This window comes from Anomaloglossus baeobatrachus, chromosome 2, assembly GCF_048569485.1.
Source record: "Anomaloglossus baeobatrachus isolate aAnoBae1 chromosome 2, aAnoBae1.hap1, whole genome shotgun sequence".
Lineage (NCBI taxonomy): Eukaryota > Metazoa > Chordata > Amphibia > Anura > Aromobatidae > Anomaloglossus > Anomaloglossus baeobatrachus.
Window position 1 is genome coordinate 701,421,646 of NC_134354.1, and position 21,487 is coordinate 701,443,132.

Here is a 21,487-nt window from a genome sequence, read left to right on the forward strand (position 1 = left end):
CAGGTCAGGACTGGCCACCTGGCCAGGGCAAGCTCCGAGCCAGTAGTAGTAGGCCCCTTGCATCTTGGGCACCTCAATATTGTTTTGAACATCCTTCAGTACTCTCCCTTTGTGCTTATTAGTGATCTCTCCATTCCGGGTTTCCTCTGGAAGTCAGGCTTTCGGAATCCTCAGTGATCCCAAACTACATCTGTACAACCTGAAGAACTAGGCTCTGCAGCACAGTCTTGAATGGAGCATAAGTGCACATGCTCAATCACCATCGTATTCATTGTCTATTTGACTACCAGAAATGGTGTGCTACACTATTTTCTTGAGTGATCCCATAGACCATGAAAAGATCAGAGGTCAAACGTGCATATCTCTACTCCAAGAAGGGGCTGAAGAACCTTGGCATTGCTGGCCCTATGGATCCTGAACAACGTATTTTGGGAATAACCATTTAATTCTCTAATAAGGTATATGAAAATAAGTTTAAAATTTAAAGATGGGTTGTCTTATAAGCTCTATCACAGGTTAGGTGATAAATCTATGCCTGCTGGGTCCCCCTCCGATCACAAGAATGGGGGTCTAAAAGTGTTCTTTGTGAATTGTTACTGAGCATGTGCGACCATGGTCCCATAACACTGTCCATTAACTGTCTATAAGAGTACAGTATATTAAATTCATGGAGCAGTTACATGCTCGGTAACGCTTACTTCACACAGAACACTTTTGCCACAATCTCACTATTAGTGGGGGTCTCTGCACTCGGGCTCCCAGCAGTTGTATATTTATCATCTATCGATAAGTCAGCAATTTTATTTATCGGACAACACGTTTAGCTTGTGTTAACTGTAGAATTTGCAGAGACTGCATGCAGAGAAAAAGTAAGCTTTTTTTTTTTCTTTTTTTTTTGTAAAGTGTCTACTACTATTTTGTTAAAAAAAAAAAAAAGTCAAGGCAAAACTCTGTGAACAAAACCGAATATGATAAAGTACAAATGTTAATGAATATGTTCTCTCTACAACACTGGTTTAACAAATTCCATGTCTTACGTTTCCAGGAAGCTATCCCGTCCACGTCTGGCCAACCGTAAGTTTTTATAGTTTTCATGTACATGAAACGTGAAAGGGTTGTATTCACGCGCTGCAGTTTTTGTTACAGAAATTTTTGTGACTGTCCTATTCATCCAAATGGAACTTGCAGAAAGTTCTGTAGTTTCAATCTGTATTGACTGAAAGCACAGTCATTTCTGCAACATCTGCCCCTTGTAAATCCCCAACAAGATTGTGCAAATGGTGAAATACAGGGATATAGAAAAATGTTCAGGTCCCTGATACTATGTAAAACCTGAGTGTCAATTTATTTTTTGGAATATTTGTACAATAAAGGAACTTTTATATTATGTTGATGGGAAGATATATAGTTAATTCTTAAAAGAGAAATTGCTAATTATAAATGTTTCATATTGAATGAAGAATATTCACAACACATTTAGCCATACATCAGATGCATATGTCAGTATCAGGGGTCTCACTAGCATCAAAGACCCAGGGCTCCAGTCCCGAACCTTTTGCCTGGAGTCTCAAATCTTTGGCAACTGCAACATTGACCCATGTCAACATTAATATGACGCTGATACATTTCAATCCTGTGAGAGAGTGGGAGCCAGAGCAGGGAGCTTTGTCACTGTCCATCTCCTAAGCTGCAGACCGCTGTAGGGCTACGGCATATGAGGCATCAGAGTACCACGCACATGGCATGATGACGTTATTACATCAGACCCGGTGGGAAAGTCTGAGGAGGAGATGGAGGCTGCGGTGCCGGGTGTCAGGATTAGGCAAGCATAATCTTTGCTTTCTTATAATATTCAGTTATAGGTGCATCATGCTATATACAGGGGGGCTTTGAGACCATTACAGTGTATATGGGAGGCAGTGAGATGATCATTCTCTGCATGCCACTATTTTTTTGTTTATTTACAATGAACAATTGAAGTGGAGACTTTCAAGTTTAACTAAAGGGGGTTGAACAAAAATATCCACTGAAACGTTTCGGAATTGCAGCCATTTCTCTACAAAGCCTCCTAATTTCAGGGGCTCAAAAGTAACTGGACTTTGCCATGAATAAAATGTTAATTTTTTATATTTAGTAAAGTATTCTTTGCAGGCAATGACTGCCTGAAGTCTGGAAGCCATTGACGTCACCCAGCACTGTGTTTCCTCCTTAATGATGCTTCGTAGGCCTTTACTGCAGCTGACTTCAGATGTTGCTTGTTTGTTGGTTTTTCTGCCTTAGGCTGTGTGCACACGTTGCGTTTTTTACCGCGGAAACGCTGCGTTTAAAACCGCAGCGTTTCAGTGGCAAATTGCATGCGTTCAGCTTTCCCAGCAAAGTGTATGAGAAAGCCGAAAAATCAGTGCACATGCTGCGTTTCTAAACGCAGCGTTTTGGATGCCAAAAATCGGTGCGGAAAGAAAAGCAGCATGTCACTTCTTTTGTGCGGTGTGGCTGCGTTCTCTCCCCCATTAAATCAATGATGCGGGTCAGAACGCAGCTACACCGCAGTTCGCTGCTTTTTTGTTGCAGTCCGCGGCCTTTGTCGGCACGCCAGAACGCAGGCATTTACCTGGAAGTGAGGTCAAGAGGTTTCCTGTTGACCTCACTTCCTGGCAAAGTCCTGGAAAGCCCCCGGTGTCACCAAAGTGCCCGCCCCGACCCCCGACCACCCTCCCGAAAATCCAACATGGCCACGCGCACAGTAGCGCACCGGCCGCCCTGCTCCTATGATTTCTGTCGCATGTGCAATAACACATGCGACAGAAAAATTCCCCCCAGGCCCTGCCCGGTCACCCCCTATTCCCTCGGTATTCCCCCTTACCTGTCCGGTCGCAGCGCTGATCCCCCGCGGCCCCCTCCTCCTTCACAGCAGACGCCGGCCGGTCACATGAGCAGAGCAGCTGACAGCCAGCACTGTGTTCAGAGAGCTGTGCTGGCTGCTCGGCACTCTGCAGCTGTGACCCGGGGAGAGTGGGTGCAGATTTTTGGCACCCACTCTCCTCAAATGGAGGGTCTGCCCTCCTAGAAAATGGGGGATACGTTCCCTGAACGTGCCCCCATATTCTAGAAGGTCCAGAGGCGACGTGGGACGTCCATATGGATTTCTGCGGACCCATTTTTTTCAAATTTTTTGATTATATTGGAGAACAAGGGAATGATTTGGGGAGTGTTTTTTCTAATAAAAAATTTTTTGTCATTTTTTTTTGCTTTTGTTTACTGTCAATTAGTTATGTCGGGTATCTAATAGACGCCGTGACATCACTAATTGCTGGGCTTGATGCCAGGTGACATTACACATCTGGTATCAACCCCATTTATTACCCCGTTTGCCAACGCACCAGGGCGCGGGATAAGTTGGGGCGAAGCGCCAGGATTGGCGCATCTAATGGATGCGCCACTTCTGGGGCGGCTGCGGCCTGCTATTTTTAGGCTGGGAAGAGTCCAATAACCATGGCTCTTCCCATCCTGAGAATACCAGACCCCAGCTGTCAGCTTCACCTTGGCTGGTGATCTAATTTGGGGGACCTCACGTTATTTTTTTTTTAATTCTTTATTTATAAATAAAAAAAAAAGCCTGGGGAGCCCTCCAAATTGATCACCAGCCAAGATGAAGCTGCCAGCTGTGGTTTGCAGGCTACAGCTGTCTGCTTTACCCTGACTGGCTATCAAAAATAGGGGGGACCCCACGCCATTTTTTTCATTGTTTTTTTTTTTTTTTTATTGGATAAATACTAAGCTAGGCACCCTTTAGTGCCACATGAAAGGTACTAAAGGTGCCAGCTTAGAATATGCAGGCGGGGGTGGGACGTTATATATATTTGACATCCATTGACGCTTTTTAGGTTGTGTGCCCACAATCAGGGTTTGCAGCGTTATGGGCGCTGAGTGTTTTCCCTGCGTCCATAACGCTGCGTTGTGCAGTAGAAGCACAGTGGAAGGATTTTTGGAGATCCCATGCCCACTGTGCTTCTTTTCTCCGCAGCATAAACTGACCGGTGGCGCAGCTTCCCGAGCCTCAGCATGTCAATTTATGCTGCGGAGACGAGAGTGTTCTCTGCAGGTAGCATAGAGCTCCACAGCAGCCTGAACCCAAATCGTGGGCATGGGCAGCTGCAGGAAGGCTGACACTGTGTACTAGACGCCGTGTCGCTGGATCATGGCCACATAGCCTTAGGCCTCTTTCACACGTCAGTGATTCTGGTACGTTTGTGCTTTTTTTTTAAATGTACCCGAATCACTGACATTGTGGAATGGGTCTGCTCACACGTCAGTGATTTTTCACTGCACGTGTCTCCGTGCGGCGTACCCGCGTGTGCGTGTTTGCCGCACGGAGACATGTCCATTTTTTTCTGGCATCACTGATGTTCCACGGACCACGCAGTGGTGTGGTCCGTGAAACACGTGCCAGAAAAAAACGTGCTTTTAAAATAAAAATCATTTTAACTCACCCGGCGTCCAACGATGTCCTCTGCAGCCCGTTCTCCCTGCTGCTTCTGAGCCGGCTCATTATTGTCGCGCATATTCATGATGTGCGACACAGCCGACCCGGAAGCAGCTGCTGCGGGGGTCAGCGCCAGCCGGATGCTGCACCGCGGGAGCGATCAGCACCATGGAGAGCGGGAGCGGGCACAGGTGAGTTAATCTCTAAGTGCAATCACGGGCCACGGAGAACGGGGCCCGGATTGCACTTAGACAACCCATGTGTGCCGTGATTCACGGCACACGGAGGGACATGTGCGTGTTTTACACGCCAGTGAAAAACGTCAGTGTTTTTCACTGACGTGTGAAACGGGCCTAAAAGTGAGAATATTGTTGCTACAGCAACATTTTGGGTGAAGTAGCTGTGGATTCCAAATGCTTAATATACTCCTGAATAAAATCCTTGAGGGGTGCAGATTCCAAAATGGGGTCACTTGTGGGGGTTTTCTGACGTATAGGTACCCAAGGGGCTCTGCTAATGTGACATGGTGCGCGAAGTTTATTTCAACTTTTCCAAAATTCAAATGGTGCTCCTTCCATTCCAAGCCCTCCCATTTATCCAAACAGAATGTGGAGAAGGAAATGACATCACAGGTTTTTTTTTTTTCCAAAGGTCTGTGTTCAACCAACTTTATTAACACTGACGAGTCTTAAAAAACGCACCTAAAAAAACGCATGAAAAACGCATGCGTTTTTGATGCCTTTTTCTCAAAAAGCATTGTTTACAATTCTCCCCTCTGCCAGAGGGTGCGTTTTTTTCCGCGCTGAAAAAAAAGCAACGTGTGCACATAGCCTTAAGTTTTGTTTCAAGCATGTTAAATGCAGCTTGATGGGGTTGAGATCTGGTGATTGACTCGGCCATTGCAAAATATTCCATTTCTCTGCCTTAAAACACTTCTAGGTTGCTTTCGCAGTATATTTTGGGTCATTATCCATCTGTATTATGAAGCGCCATCCAGTCAGCCTTGCTGCATTTCATTGAATCTGAGCAAAGTATCACCCTGTACACGTCAGAATTCATCCGACTGCTTCTGTCTTTAGTGACATCATCAATAAACACTACAGACCCAGGGCCATTGGAACCCATGCATGTCTGGCCATCACACTGCCTCTGCCATGTATTACAGAGATTGTGCTGAGCTTTGGATTATGAGCTGTTCTAAATCCTCTGCATACTTTCTTCTTCCCCATAATTCTTTTTAAATGTTGATCTGGGTTTCAGCTGTCCAAAGAATGCTTTTACAGAATTGGGCTGGCCTTCTTTTTCACCTTGTGGTGAACTCTTTGTATTTGCTCTCATAAAGTCTCTTCTTTCTGGTAGACTAAAGCTGGGTTTACACACTGCAACATCGCAAAGGACATCGCTGTAACGTCACCGGTTTTGTGACGTAATAGCGACCTCCCCAGCGACATTGCAGTGTGTGAAACACATCAGCAACCTGGCCCCTGCTGTGAAGTTGCTGATCGCTACAAGTCGTTCAGGACCATTCTTTGGTCCTTTGTTTCCCGCTGTGCAGCATGAGCGCTAGAAAGTTTCAGTGTGTAAAGGGGACTTTATAGCGACTTCCCTTTCAAATTTCCTTTGACACGTCCCCAACGACCAGCTAGGTCGCTCTGCAGGTCCGGATCGCTGTTGCGTCGTTGGCCAGGTCTGCCTGTTTGACAGCTCACCAGAGACTTTGTAGCGATCCCGGCCAGGTTGGGATCGCTGGTTGGATCGCTACAAAGTCTCAGTGTGTAAACCCAGCTTTAGATACTGAAACACCTACTTCCTGGGGAATACCTACCACAAGAAATACTATTGGCTGACACTATAACAACTTTTAAAAGAGGGCTGGATGATTTCCTCCGTACACACAACATTGTCGGTTATAAATTACTTAATGACAAAATGTATAATTGGTAGAGGAAGGTTGAACTAGATGTACCTAAGTGGTTTTTTTCAACCTATTTAGCTATGCTGTTTGCAAGAAACCAAAAGAATAATTTACACTTCTCAACACCAGTAATAGAACACGTGATTTCTCCAAATGTGACACAAAATACCACTTGCAATGACTACTACCATCTCAGAATTAATTCTCCTTCATGTCAGATATCTTTATTACTTACTAGAGCACATAATCGGCTGAAAACGTGGTGCATTGCTGAGTACCAGCTTCTGGTAGTGTTCCTGATGGGATTTTAGCCAATTCCTCATGGGTAATGGTCTCCAGTTCACTAACATTCTTAAGTTTTTCAAAAGAGTGGGTGTGTAACACTGGGATGGCACAACAGGCACAAGGCACAATAGTGGTGGTTGGGGACACACTATCGTGGGGCAGCCACACCCAAGAGGTAACGGAAACAGTTTTTCCACAATCCTAAACGGCAACATCACCACGGCTAGCAATTTAGCAATGTGTTAGTTTAGGTTTTGTGCCTATAGGTGCGTGGCTGGATATTTACGCTTCTTTTCAAACATCTCCGGCACGGACAACTGGACGCTTTGCTGGGTCAAAGAAGTGGATGTGATGTGGTTGATGTTTGCTATGTCTGTGTAATTGCACCTTGTGGGCAGGATGTATGAGCCCCTGCTTCCTGGATAGCAGATTGTGAAGGCCATAGCACAGGCGACATGGCAGTAGTTTGACCTGCAGACACAAATTTGGTACCCTAGTGTTCTGCCCACCTACTGGGGTGCTTGGCTGCCATGTGGTTCCGCATTCTGGTCGTGGTCAGGTTGCCCTTACCCTGGCCTCTGCTCAGCTTGGTATGACAGATGCTACAGATTACAATGTTTTTCTCTGAAGAACTTTCAGAAAAAAACTTACAAACAGCAACTAAACGTCCCCTTGCCCTTTCTTGGGCCACAGTGAGGGAGCGTTTCTGAACAGTTAACCCAGTCTCGCTCTGGTCAAGCCACTACCCTTTTGTGCCTGTGTTGGTACTACATATCCATCTTCCTCTGTGTGGCTGTGCTAGCTATGCAAGTCATCGTTCCAGGTCGGATCAGTGGACTCCTCATCGACCACCTCGTCTTCCGTCTCATCCTCCTTCCCACTTGAGATTGTAGGTTAACCTGATGGCAACTGTGTCTCATCATCATCATCAACCTCCACCTCTGGAGACAGTAAATCAGGTTTCTCAAAGTGGCTTTCTTCTGGTCGTAGGTCCTCAAATACTTGCACATCAACGCACGTCCCTCTTTAATGCTGCACCACTGACAACACCACCCCCACGTCCATGTCCCTGACCCTTAACAACTGGATTTTTTGTCATTTAGGGTTCTGGTGACATAGTTGCATATGTTGATGGCCCAAGCCAAGCAAACTTTGACCCCAAAAATATTGTGAAAAAGTACAAGTGAGTACTTTGTACCAGGCAGCACAAAATGATAGGATCCTGCTTTTTATTTGCAAAGGCCACTAGTAACATATTAATGTGGCTGATGTGGATGGATGGCACAAGTCAGGCTGTGAACCCCTAAATATTGTAGCAACAGGAACGGTGAGTTTAGTGTATCAGGCAGCAGTATATGCTAGAGTGCTGCTTTGTAACTATTTGCAAAGGCCGCTAGCAACATATTAATGTGGCTGATGTGGATGCCACAAGCCAGGCTGTGAACCCCTAAATATTGTGGAAACAGGTCCTGATTCCATACCTAATCCACAATATATCCCTCCCTGCTGTGACTTTGTTCAGTGCTATCCGCTCTTAAAAGAGCTATTGCATTCTGGAAGATACCATGGAGGTAGTGACACGCTGCTTTAAACTCTGTATGCTACACTGACCGATACACTGCAGGTATCCCTGAAAAGAGCTTTTTGTGTGAATTGGCCTACACTCTCCCTAGCAGCTTCTCACTTTATCCCTATACTCATACAACGCTGGCTCCGGACGCAATGTGTGCAAAATTTTTGACGGAAGGGCTTTTATAGACATTATGACGCTGCGTGGCCAGCCAATCACAGTAATCCTATAACCAACACGGCTGCAGAATTACTGTGATTTGGTTAAGAAGCCCAGCATGTTTAGTAGCTGCAAATCAGGTGCCAAAACGGCTAGGCAGGACATCCTAATATAGTGAGGCGAATACACAAAAACTCACAATATAACGAATACCCCGAATACTGTACTATTCGTGCGAGTAGTGATTAGTAACTATTACACTCGCTCATCAGTAGTAACAAACGTTTGACAAAAAAAAAAATGATTGTTCATTCTTTTTGCGTTTTGTCCCTGCGTTTCTCACTAGTGATGGGAGGATTCGCAGATCATTCGCAGATTGATCCCCAGTATCTGGCCAGATGCCAGTCCCCATATAATCATGGGGACCAGAATCCGGAGCAAAGAGTGAAGGAGCATGCGCTTCATACTCACCAATCATCGTCACACTGCTCCCACGGCCTCTCAGTCTGCTTTAGGGGTTGCTCATTTACTCATACATATTCACTCCTTCTCCCGCCCACAAACATCTATGATTGGTTGCAGTCAGACGCACTCCCATGCTGTGTGACAGCTGTCTGTCTGCAACTAATCACAGACGCTGGTGGGCAGGTCTATGTCGTTCAATAAAATAAATTAATAAATAATTTTAAAAACCTGGTGTATGGTCCCCTCAATTTTGATACCCAGCCAAGATAAAGCGCCACTGCTGGGGGCTAGTATTCTCAGACTGGGGAGGCCTATGGTTATTAGGCCGCCCCCAGCCTAAAAATATCAGTCTGCAGTCGCCTGGAATTGCCGCATCCATTAGATGCGACAGTCCCGGCACTTCCTGATTGCCCTGGTGCGGTGGCAATCAAGATAATAAGGAGTTAATAGCAGCCCATAGCTGCCACTAAGTCCTAGATTAGTAATGTCAGGCGTCTAGGAGACACCCCTTTCACTAATCTGTAAGTGAAAGTAAATAAACTCAAAAACCCAAAAAATCCTTTGTTTGAAATAAAAGACAAAAAAGCACCCTCTTTCACCACTTTATTAACCACCAAAACACCCCTCCAGGTCTAACATAATCCACCGAGGTCCCACAACACTTCCAGCACTGCTACATCTGACAAATCACAGCGAGCGCTATAGAACATGACTACCTGCTGTGAGGTTCAGGCCGCAACTGAAGTGAGCGGCGCGATTAGCGGGGACGTCACTCAGGTGAGTCTTTCACCTGCGGCTCACTTCAGTTGCAGCCTGATTTGCGGTCACAGGTAGAGGAAGAACGCAGTTAGCGTTCGAAATGTGTAGTTGCACATGGGCTCCCTTTTTTGTCCCCTGTAATGACAAGTATTTTTTACGTCCTTTAAAATAAAGCTTGCACAAGATTTTATATTATTCCGGAAGCTGGATTTTTTTTTTCTTCTTCTATTGGATCCCTGCACTACCAGAGTGTTATCCTTGCATGCCGGACCTTGCCACAGCTGAGCTGGATCACCCTCTTTCCCTTCCAGTCATGTTCTATGGCGCTCGTTGTGAGCATCAGATGTAGCAGTGCTGGAAGCGTCATGGAACCTCGTGTGGATTACGTCGGAGCTGCAGGGGTGTTTTAGGGGTTAATAAAGTGGTGAAAGAGGGTGGCTTTTTTGTTTTTTATTTCAAATAAAAGATTTTTTGAGGTGTTTTGTGTTTATTTACTTTCAGTTACAGATTAGTGATGGGTAGTGTCTCATAGACGCCTGCCATCACTAATCTAGAGCTTAGTGGCAGATGTGGGCTTTTATTAACTCATTATTACCCTGATTGCCACCGCACCAGGGCAACAGAAGAGCCGGGTTCAGCGCCAGAATTTGGCGCATCTTATACATGCGCCACTTCTGGGGCAGCTGTGGGCTACTATTGTTAGGCTGGAAAGGGCCAAATGAGAATGGCCCTTCCCACCCTAATAATTTCAGCTGACAGTTGTGTGCTGTACCTTGGCTGTTTTTAAAAAAAAGGTCCCCACTACATTTTAAAGAAAAAAAAAAAAGCATAGGATCGCCTCTATTTTTCATAATCAGCCAAGATACAGCAGATAGCTGAGGATTGTAGCCTGTAGTTGCTGCTTTTCCTGTGCTGGATATGAAAAATGGGGGGTACTCCACATCATATTTTTTACCAAAAAAATTAATATATACTGCTGTCCAAGCTAGCTATCACTCTATCGAGTTATTCTGTTATTTCTATCTATTCTATATGTTCTTTCTGTCTGTTATTTCTATTATATCTATCTATCCATCTATTCTGGCTATCTATCAATTATCCTATCATATTTTGTTTCGTCTTAACAAAAGCATTAACAAAAACGTGTCAAAAATGCACCATCATTACAAGCGTTTTTTGACATTTCCAGGCTCTCTGTGACAAGGTGCAGTTTTGGTTGAAGTTTGGGTGGAGTTAAAACTGCAGCATGTGCATATACCCTAAGACTACCATCGTCGCAAACCTGCTCAGCCGACAGTCTTTCTTTGGAGGGCAGCTTGCTGACGTTTTGCTGAAGTCGCACGAAGCAAATTGCAAAACATTGGTATTCAGGAGAAACCCTTTTTGTTTGTGAAATTTTAGAATTAAGTTCACCCATAATAAATGTTCTCATTTTTACTAAAGGTGCTTGTGCTGTCTGAAATGCATCAGTAGGACTGTCCTGTGCTGCACAATGTTTTCCCGTAGAGTTTTTTTTGACTATGGAAATAAAGCTAGGAAATAAGTCCTGGACGCTTTAACCTTATGCTGGATTATCCTTCTGTAATTTGCAGATTTTACAACCTTCAACATGTTTTACTGAAGATTACATGATTTTTCACTGTTTTTTTTTTTTTTTTTTTCTAAGGGAACCTATTATTTGATTTATGCTGCCCAAACGGTGGGCAGCATAAATCAAAGCCTGGCTCTGGCGTTTAGAGTAAATCTAATTAATACATCCAGCAGGACACTATTGCTGGAGACGAGACTAGTCTAGCACTGCCCCCGATTGGCTCCTCCCACCAGCACCAGTTCAGGTGATTGACAGGTCTTTTGCTATGGGAGAGACCTGTCAATCGCCTAATGCAGTGTGGAGAGAAGCTGATAGGGGGTGGTGCTGGGCTTGTCTAGTCTCCAGCTATGGTCCCCCCCTGGATGTTCTAATTTTTTTTTCTCTAGAATGCTCTGGCAATCGGGCAGCCAGGATCTGATTCATGCTGCGCAAGGTTTGGGCAGCATGAATCAGATGGCAGGTTCCCTTTTAAACATGATTAGTTTTAACTGCATATACTGTATTTAGGCATTGTGTGTATGTAGAAGGCGTGACATGTCCCTCTGCAGAAACAATTAGTGATGAACAAGCACTAAAATGTTTGGGTACTCAGTACTCCATAGTGAACAGTTGGATGCTCGGATAGGCACAAGTCCAGTACCTGAGTATAATGGAAGTCAAAGGGGGATGCAAGCATTTTTCCAGGATATTTCAGAGTCCCCCATTGACTTCCATTATACTCTGGTGCTCGAGTTGCGCCCATCCGAGCATTCAGCTTCTTGTTACAAGTACTGAGCTTCCGAGCATAGTAGTGCTCACTCATCACTAGAAACGATCCCTGTACAGGGCCTTAGCTAAATAGCGGAAGTGTCCAGTGACTTGGCTAATAAATCTCCCACCTTTCTGGTATTCTGGGGAAAAGTTGTCATTGTAATTGTGCATGTATGGTATGTTTGTTGTAGAATCTAAAAAGCAAAATACCTAAATTATATAATCCTTTAAGTCAATATATTTTCAATTGTTAATTTCCTTCCAGCATGAGCTCAGGCACAAGTTCAGAAGAAAGTGAGTCCATACTCACTCCAAAAGTGGAGGACTGTTTCTCTCTCAGTGAGTACTGTTATATTTATTTCTGTTTAGTAATACTGGTTTTACTTTATTACACGGTCTGTCTAAACCCGGATTACACCAGTTAGCAACCAACCATGTTTTAGACTACGATTAAAAATGGTCTGACCGAATAAATGCTCCAAAGTAGTCACCGGTACAGCTATTAACTCATTAATGCAAAATCTTGCATATATCTCAATCCCAGCACTTTAACTGCTTAGATACCACTGTCAATGGTGACCGCAGCAGCTGAGGAGCTTCACTGAGGGTGAGCGCTCCCTGTCAGCCCAGTTCCTAAACAGTCTACCCATCACTCACAGCACAGTTGCCACCATCAATTTAAAACTGAGAAAATACACCGCACTACATAAAATGTCATATGTTCACAAAGATTTGGACCGGTGAAGAGTATAACTTGTCTAGCAAAAAAAGTCCTCTTACAGCTCTGTCTACAGAAAAAAAACATATACCGGTAAGTAGAGATGAGCGAACCGGTCGCGGTTCGGCTCGAGGCCGGTTCGCCGAACGGGGGGTCCCGTTCGAGTTCGGCTCGTCGAACGTTCGACGAACCGAACTCGAACGTATAGGCTAGAATGGGAGGCAATCACAAACACATAAAAATGCATTATAAATGTACACAAACAGTTAATAAACATTGCCATAACACTTACCGGTCCCCGCGATCCCTTCTGCACTCTGTCTCCTGCCGCTATTCCATCCGATGATCGCTTAATCCTCCCGGTGACCTGCACTGCCAGCAGAGATGCAGGACCTATCGTGACGTCAAAATAGCCATGTGACCAGTCACGTGGCTATTATCTCATTGGCTACAGACTGGTCACATGACTATGACACGTCATGTAGGACCTGCGAGTGCATCTCTCCGGTACACGGTGCACATATGTGTATCGCCGTGTACCGGCGACATGCTCTAGCACACGGTCGACTCCCCGTTCCGTTAGGGACCGGCTGACACAGCCGGTCATTAACGGAGATCACCGTTGCCATAGCAACGGAGCTAACCGCGGCTCCGAGAGCACCGTTGCTATGGTAACGCGTCTGTCAGCGTTACCGCTGTTACCGCTGACAGCCAGCACTGATCACTCACGGAGTGAAGGCTGCACGCTGGTTCACGATTGTAGTGAGGATTGTAGTGAGGATGGAGGTTCCCCAGCCCCAAGTGATGAGCTGGTGCACCTCATCCTCACTACAATCGTCACTACTACTACACTAGAAAGAAAGAAGACAGAAGAGCAGGATCGTGGAGGGCTGACAGGGGGTAATAAAGATGGAGTCTCTAATGTGTCTGTGTATTTTTTTCTATTAAAGTATTTTATCTCTGTGTGGTGTTTTTTTTAACCCTTTATTGGAGATTCTTAATGGCCGGGTCAAACGTGCCTGACATTAAGAATCTCTGGCTTAATACTGGCTAGTAAAACAAAGCCAGTATTAACTCATGATTACCCAACAAGCCACCCGGCTCCAGGGCTGTTGGAAGAGTTGGATACAGCGCCAGATGATGGCGCTTCTATGAGAGCGCCATTTTCTGGGACGGCTGCGGACTGAAATCCGCAGTAGAGGCGCCCAGAAACCTCGGGCTAACCTGTGCTGCGGATTCCAATCCCCAGCTGCCTAGTTGTACCCGGCTGGACACAAAAATGGGGCGAAGCCCACGTCATTTGTTTTTTAATTATTTCATGAAATAAGTGAAATAATTAAAAAAAACGGGCTTCCCTATATTTTTGGTTCCCAGCCGGGTACAAATAGGCAACTGGGGGTTGGAGGCAGCCCGTGGCTGCCTGCTGTACCTGGCTAGCATACAAAAATATGGCGAAGCCCACGTCATTTTTTTGGCGGGCAAAAAAATTCTGCATACAGTCCTGGATGGAGTATGCTGAGCCTTGTAGTTCTGCAGCTGCTGTCTGCTCTTCTCCATACAGATAGACAGCAGCTGCAGAACTACAAGGCTCAGCATACTCCATCCAGGACTGTATGCAGATGTTTTTTGCCCCCTGAAAAAATTGTGGGCTTCGCCATATTTTTCTATGCTAGCCAGGTACAGCAGGCAGGTACGGCTGCCCCCAACCCCCAGTTGCCTATTTGTACCCGGCTGGGAACCAAAAATAAAGGGAAGCCCTTTTTTATTATTTCATGAATTTCATGAAATAATTAGAAAACAAATGACGTAGGCTTCGCCCCATTTTTGTGTCCAGCCAGGTACAACTGGGCAGCTGGGGATTGGAATCCGCAGCACAGGTTGGCCTGAGCTTTCTGGGCCCCACTGCTGCGAATTGCAGTCTGCAGCCGCCTCAGAAAATGGCATTTTCATAGAAGCGCCATATTCTAGCGCTGTATCCAACTCTTCCAGCACCTGCCTGCTATACCTGGCTAGCATACAAAAATATGGCGAAGCTCACGTCCTTTTTTTGTAGTTTTTTGGCAAAAAAAAAAAAAATGCTTCCCTGGATTTTCCATTGCCAGTGAAGGTAACACCAAGCAGTGGGGGTTAGCAGCCAGTAGCTGCTTGGATTACCCTTAGCTAGCAATACAAAAAATGCAGCGGGAGCCCATATATATTTTTTTTAATTATTTATTTAAATAACTAAAAATAAAATGGGCTTCCCTGTATTTTGATTGCTGGACATCACAGTGCTGTAAAAATAAATCTTTAAAAAAATGACGTAGCGCTCCGCGGTATTTTTGATTCTCAGCGCAGATAAAGCAGACAGCTATGGGTTGCCACCCCCATCTGCCTGCCGTTACCTTGGTTGGCAATCAAAATACAGGGAAGCCCATTAATTTTTTCTATTTAAAAAATAGTTAAAAAAAAAAAATGACGTTGGGTCCCCCCATTTTTGATAGCCAGCTAGGGTAAAGCAGACGGCTGTAGCCTGAAAACCACAGCTGGCAGCTTTACCGTGGTTGGGGATCCAATGTGGAGGTCCCCTCAGGCTCTTTTTTTATAATTATTTTATAAATATTAATAATTACACAATAAAAGTAGTGTCCCCCCCAAATTGGATCACCAGCCAAGGTAAAGCGGACAGCTGTGGTCTGGTATTCTCAGGGTGGAAAGGTCCATAGTTATTGGGCCTTCACAGCCTAAAAATAGCAGGCCGCAGGCACCCCAGACGTGGCGCATCCACTAGATGCGCCAATCCTGGCGCTTCACCCCAGCTCATCCCGTGCCCTGGTGCAGTGGCAAACGGGGTAATAAATCGGGTTGATACTAGCTGTAAAGTCACCTGAGATCAAGCCCAGCAGTTTGTGATGTCATGGCGTCTATTAGATACCCAACATCATAAACTGTCAGTACTAACAAAAACAAAAAATCGACAAAAGAAATTTATTTGAAAAAACAGTCCCCAAAACATTTCCTCTTTCACCAATTTATTGTAAGAAAAAAAATAAAGGGGTCCCACGACGACTCTGGACCGTCTAGAATATGAGAGGGAGACACTCAGGGAACGTATCCCCCATTTTCTAGGAGTGCGGACCCTTCATGTGAGGAGTGTGGGTGCAATGAATCTGCACTCACTCTCCCCGGGTCCACAGCAGCAGAGTCCATGTCGTAATGGTTGCTACCAAAGCTGCAATGCCCTGCTCATGAGGTAAGGGCATGCCTAATCAGGAGAACTACTGTAGAGGAAGCTCTGCTCACTGGTATATAGGTGCTCAGAGGTAATAATAGATAAAATTAGTGAGTAACCTCGGCACTCTAAATCTCCCATACTAAGTCAGTAAGTCACAACGGATAGTAATGCAAAATCACTCTTTATTGGTCCGTATTAAGAAAAAAATTTTTTTCATAAGCATATATGTTTTTGTCCAAAACAAGTTACAAATGACGTTTCGGCCTGAGCCTTCGTCAGATTGGACTTATCTGCATGTAATCATGAAAAATGACAATAATCAGTATCACATAAGAGTGAGAGAACAATAACATAAACTCGAACAATGTAGAGGTACAATTGGGATGCAGTAAAAAAATTGCAACACAGCAAGAAATGAAACACATGATACAAATGTCATAACACAGTACAAGGACAATATAGTAATGACAAATATGGGGTCAGAGTAGGCTTAGACAGCTCTGGTATGAAAGAGATGTCAATCATAAAGTAACATGTGCAGTAGGTGTAGAGCTACAGTATGCATGGCAGAGCTAATGGGTAGACCGACCATAGAAAAAGTGGAGAAAAAAGTGGAGAAAAAAGTGGAGAAAAAAGTGGAGAAAAAAGTGGAGAAAAAAGTGGAGAAAAAGTGATTAAGAGGAGAAAAAGTGGAGCATAAGAGGAGAAAAAGTGGAGAAAAAGTGGAGAAAAAGTGGAGCATAAGAGGAGAAAAAGTGGAGATTAAGAGGAGAAAAAGTGGAGATTAAGAGGAGAAAAAGTGGAGAAAAAAGTGGAGAAAAAAGTGGAGAAAAAAGTGGAGAAAAAAAGTGGAGCACCCTTTGGTACCTTTCATGTGGCACTAAGGGGTGTTTATCTTTGTATTTAGCCAAAAAAATGAAAAAAAAATGACGTAGGGTTCCCCCTAGTTTTGTAGCCAGCTAGGGTAAAGCAGACGGCTGCAGCTTGCAGACCACAGCTGGCAACCTCACCTTGGCTGGTAATCCAAAACTGAGGGCACCCCACGCTGTTATTTTAAATTAAATAAATAATTAAAAAAAAAAACACGTAGGGGTCCCCCAAAATTGGATCACCAGCCAAGGTAAAGCAGACAGCTGGGGCCTGATATTCTCAGACTAGGGAGGTCCATGGTTATTGGAATCTCCCCAGCCTAAAAATAGCAGGCCGCATCCGCCCCAGAAGTGGCGCATCCATTAGATGCGCCAATCCTGGTGCTTCGCCCCAGCTCATCCCGCGCCCTGGTGCGGTGGCAAACGGGGTAATATATGGGGTTAATACCAGATGTGTAATGTCACCTGGCATCAAGCCCTGGGGTTGGTGAGGTCAGGCGTCTATCAGATACCCGACATCACCAACCCAGTCAGTAATAAAAGAAAATAGACGACAAACACATTTTTATTTGAAAAAACACTCCCCAAAACATTCCCTCTTTAACCAATTTATTAGATTGAAAAACAAATCCAGGTCTGGTGTAATCCAAGGGGTTGCCATGACGATCCACACTGTCCCAGTCAATGAAGAGCAGGATGTTCCCCATTGGCTGGGAGAGCAGTGCAGTGACCTGAGCTAACATCAATGGGTCAGCCCAGGTCACTGCAGGGCATGACAAGTGCTGCTGTCAGCGAGGTACATTACCTGCGCTGATCTCCAGCACTGCCGACAGCCCCTGTCACTGAGTTCAATCACCGGCGCCTTCCCCTCAAGTATCGCGAGAGGTCCGTGACGTCACCGCTAGTCAGTCTCGGGTCGGAAGCGAGAGGTGATGTGACAAGCGGCGGCCATGGAGGACAGTGACAGCGCTGAGGTCGGGATGGCGGGACTTCATCACCGCAGGTAAGCCGAGCGGGGGGGGGGGTTTGTGTTTGTGTGTGTGTGTATGTGTGTGTGTATGTATGTATGTATGTGTACATGCCGCGGGCAGGAGGGGGCGGAGCGAGCTGAGCGGGAAAGTGTGGGCTTCCTGCACGTAACTAAGATAAACATCGGGTTACTAACCAAAGCGCTTTGCTTGGATACCCGATGTTTATCTTGGTTACCAGCTTCTGGCAGGCTGCCAGCGATGGCTCCTGCACATTGTAGCTGTAGAAAGCCCTGCTTTTTGCTGCTAGAACCGTTCTCGAACGTATCTAGAACTATCGAGCTTTTGCAAAAAGCTCGAGTTCTAGTTCGATCTCGAACAGCCCCAAAAATCACTCGAGCCTAGAACTGGAGAACCTCGAACCGCGAACCGCGCTCAACTCTACCGGTAAGTCATGGCAACAAAAAAAGATTTATTTTTTTTTATGAAGTTAATTTTCTTTCTCTGAATCCTCAGTGTTGAAATCAGAATTCTGCCATAAAACACTTTGAAAAGTCACTAAAATGTTGGCGCTTTCGCTCCTGTTTTGGGAAGTTCTGCCAAAATTAGTGGCTTTAGGGAGATTACAGAACATGGATATGCCTGCTTGTCATAGCCTTCAAAACTGGCGCGTGCCTTACTCCACAAATGTCACTCTAGTCCCTGACTTAAGTAACATTTCTTATGAGGCGCACACCACTGAGAATATGCGCCCTTACTCGGTGTGCACCTCTTAATGAATTTTGCGCATTTTATTGCTGCACGGCCCTCATTAAGACCAGTGAACAAAGTGCTAGTCTAAATGAATTGCTACTTTAAAATGTAACTGTCATTTTATGAGAACTTGCAGCAGAATGTCTATTTTTTGCTGCTAGCTCCTCCCTCTGCCTTTAGCAGCTCTCTCCTCCTACATCTCCATAGAACTATATGGCTATGTGCGTATTGCATGCAGTTACGCTGCGTTCTGCACCGCAGCGTAACTGCATGCATCCTGCGTCCCCAGCACAATCTATGAAGATCGTGCATGAGACGTCCGCACGTGGCGTATTGGAATGCAGCGATTCGGCTGCTGCCCGACGCGTGCGTTGTAAGAAGTGACATGTCACTTCTTTCGTGCGCTTTGCCTGCTGTCTATAGGGAGAGGCAGCATGCAGAGCGCACAAATTCTGCAGGCACCAGGCGCTTCAGAACGGAGCTTTGTTTTTGCCATTTGGGTTTTGCACTGCAAAGCTGAGTTTTTGACCAAAGTTCTGCAACAAAAAGGCAGCTTTTTGAACAGCATAGTGCGGGCAAGAAACCCAAATTCCCATAGACTTTGCTTGAAAAGCAGAACACAACCATTTTGGCATTAAACGCTGCAGTTGAAAAAGCAGCAAAAAAACAGGTAAAAAGCAAAGTGCCCACATAGCCTAAGGGCTATTTGACTAAGAAGGAGAGTGATGGGGTGCTACGCCAGATGACCAGGTCTCCACAGTCACCAGACCTAAACCCAATCGAGAGGGTTTGGGGTGAACTGGACCGCAGAGTGAAGGCAAAAGGGCCAACAAGTGCTAAGCATCTCTGGGAACTCCTTCAAGACTGTTGGAAGACCATTTCTGGTGACTACCTCTAGAACCTCATCAAGAGAATGCCAAGCGTGTGCAAAGTAGTAATCAAAGCAAAAGGTGGCTACTTTGAAGAACCTAGAATATAAGACATTTCCAGTTGTTTCACACTTTTTTGTTAAGTATTTCATTCCACATGTGTTAATTCATAGTTTTGATGCCTTCAATGTGAATCTACAATTTTCAGAGTCATGAAAATAAAGAAAACTCTTTGAATGAGATGGTGTGTCCAAACTTTTGGTCTGTACTGTATATGTGTGTAATTATATATATTATATATAATTACACCACACTTTTGGTCTGTACTGTATATGTGTGTAAATAAATTATTTATATATATATATATATATATATATATATATATATATATATATATATATATATATATATATATATATATATATATATATATATATAAATATTAGTGTGTGTGAATCATGACATTTTTTTAAAATTTATTTCACAACCCAAAAAGCATAATAAAAATGATACATATTATACATTTTGTGATATATATACAATTTTGTATTTCCTTGTTAAGGTGGATTTCCAAAACAAAACAGGAAATATAGTACAAACAGGAAACCTAACAAGAAGGTATGCCTATATAAACTGAATTATTGAACTGAAAATTTTTTAATTTTTAAAAAGGAGTGTCCACATTGAGTGCCTTCTCTGCACCCATATGTTGAAGTTGGCTGCAGTCATGTGATTATACCACTCGACCTCCTCCTTGACTGACTGCCTTCTGATTTTTACACAGATAAATAACATTTGTTTGCTATGGGACATGATAAGGGAATCTGTCAGCAGATTATTGCTGTGTATTCTTAAAGTGGTGTCACACACAGCGACAACGACGTCGCTGCTACGTCACCATTTTCTGTGACGCAGCAGCGACGTCCCGTCGCTGTGGGTGACATCCAGCAATGAGCTGGCCCCTGCTGTGAGGTCGCCACTCGTTGCTGAATGTCCTGCTTCATTTTTTCGTCCTTGCTCTCCCGCTGTGACGCTATGTGTGACAGCAAGAGAGCGACGAAATGAAGCGAGCAGGGAGCAGGAGCCGGCGTCTGGCAGCTGCGGTAAGCTGTAACCAAGGTAAACATCGGGTAACCAAGGTGGTTACCCGATATTTACCTTAGTTACCAGCCTCCGCCGCTCTCACGCTGCCTGTTCTGCCGGCTCCTGCTCTCTGCACATGTAGCTGCAGTACACATCGGGTTAATTAACCCGATGTGTACTGTAGCTAATAGAGCAGGGAGCCAGCACTAAGCAGTGTGCGCGGCTTCCTGCTCTCTGCACATGTAGCTGCAGCACACATCGGGTTAATTAACCCGATGTGTACTGTAGCTAGGAGAGCATGGAGCCAGCGCTAAGCAGTGTGCTCGGCTCCCTGCTCTCTGCACATGTAGCGACGTTATGATCGCTGCTGCGTCGCTGTGTTTGACAGCTAAGCAGCGATCATAACAGCGACTTACAAGGTCGCTGTTACGTCACAGAAAATGGTGACGTAACAGCGACGTCGTTGTCGCTGTCGCTATGTGTGAACCCAGCCTTAGAGCAACATGGCTGAGTGGCTGATGTGTCGCTTATAAAATCAGTGTTTTATCAACAGGAGATTGTCACTACAGCATTAGGTGTCTTATGCCTCCTTGTCAACTGAAGAGAAAGTTGCCAATCAGTGGTGTGTGCATGATTTTACAGGGCTTTGCTTTCTGAGCACTACAGATCTGCAGCAGAGAAAATTGTCATTTGTATCAAAATGACAGCATGCTGACCAGCAAATGACACATCACTGGAATCAGCGTCTCAGGCCCTTCATCATGTAGTTCTCAGATTACATAGCAAAAACCTGGTAACAGATTCCCTTTAAAATTAACCAGTTTGTTTCAATACTGTCTGGGTCAGTCTGCTCATAATAAATGCCAATTTTACACCTCCATTAAACTTTGATTTTATCTGTCATTTTTTTCTATTTTCATATTTATATTTTTGGGTAAAAAAATAGATTTCCAACCATGTTTTTTTTCGACACTGATTAGGAGTCGACAAAAGTAAGTTTGTATATATTTTTTTTTTTATTTTTTTTACTGGTAGT

General features: G+C 44.7%; 1 protein-coding gene across 5 annotated transcripts in view; it reads left to right on the forward strand.

The window, feature by feature from the left end:
* The window catches only part of LOC142292139 (uncharacterized), a 218,340-nt gene that overhangs the window by 129,586 nt on the left and 67,267 nt on the right, over window positions 1-21,487 (forward strand). For all 5 annotated transcript variants that reach the window (XM_075337285.1, XM_075337289.1, XM_075337286.1 and 2 more), the window contains 3 exons: window positions 1,046-1,074; window positions 12,243-12,316; window positions 19,931-19,986. In XM_075337285.1, coding sequence (XP_075193400.1) covers window positions 1,046-1,074; window positions 12,243-12,316; window positions 19,931-19,986 — 159 coding nt within the window. The remainder of the gene's footprint in view (window positions 1-1,045; window positions 1,075-12,242; window positions 12,317-19,930; window positions 19,987-21,487) is intronic.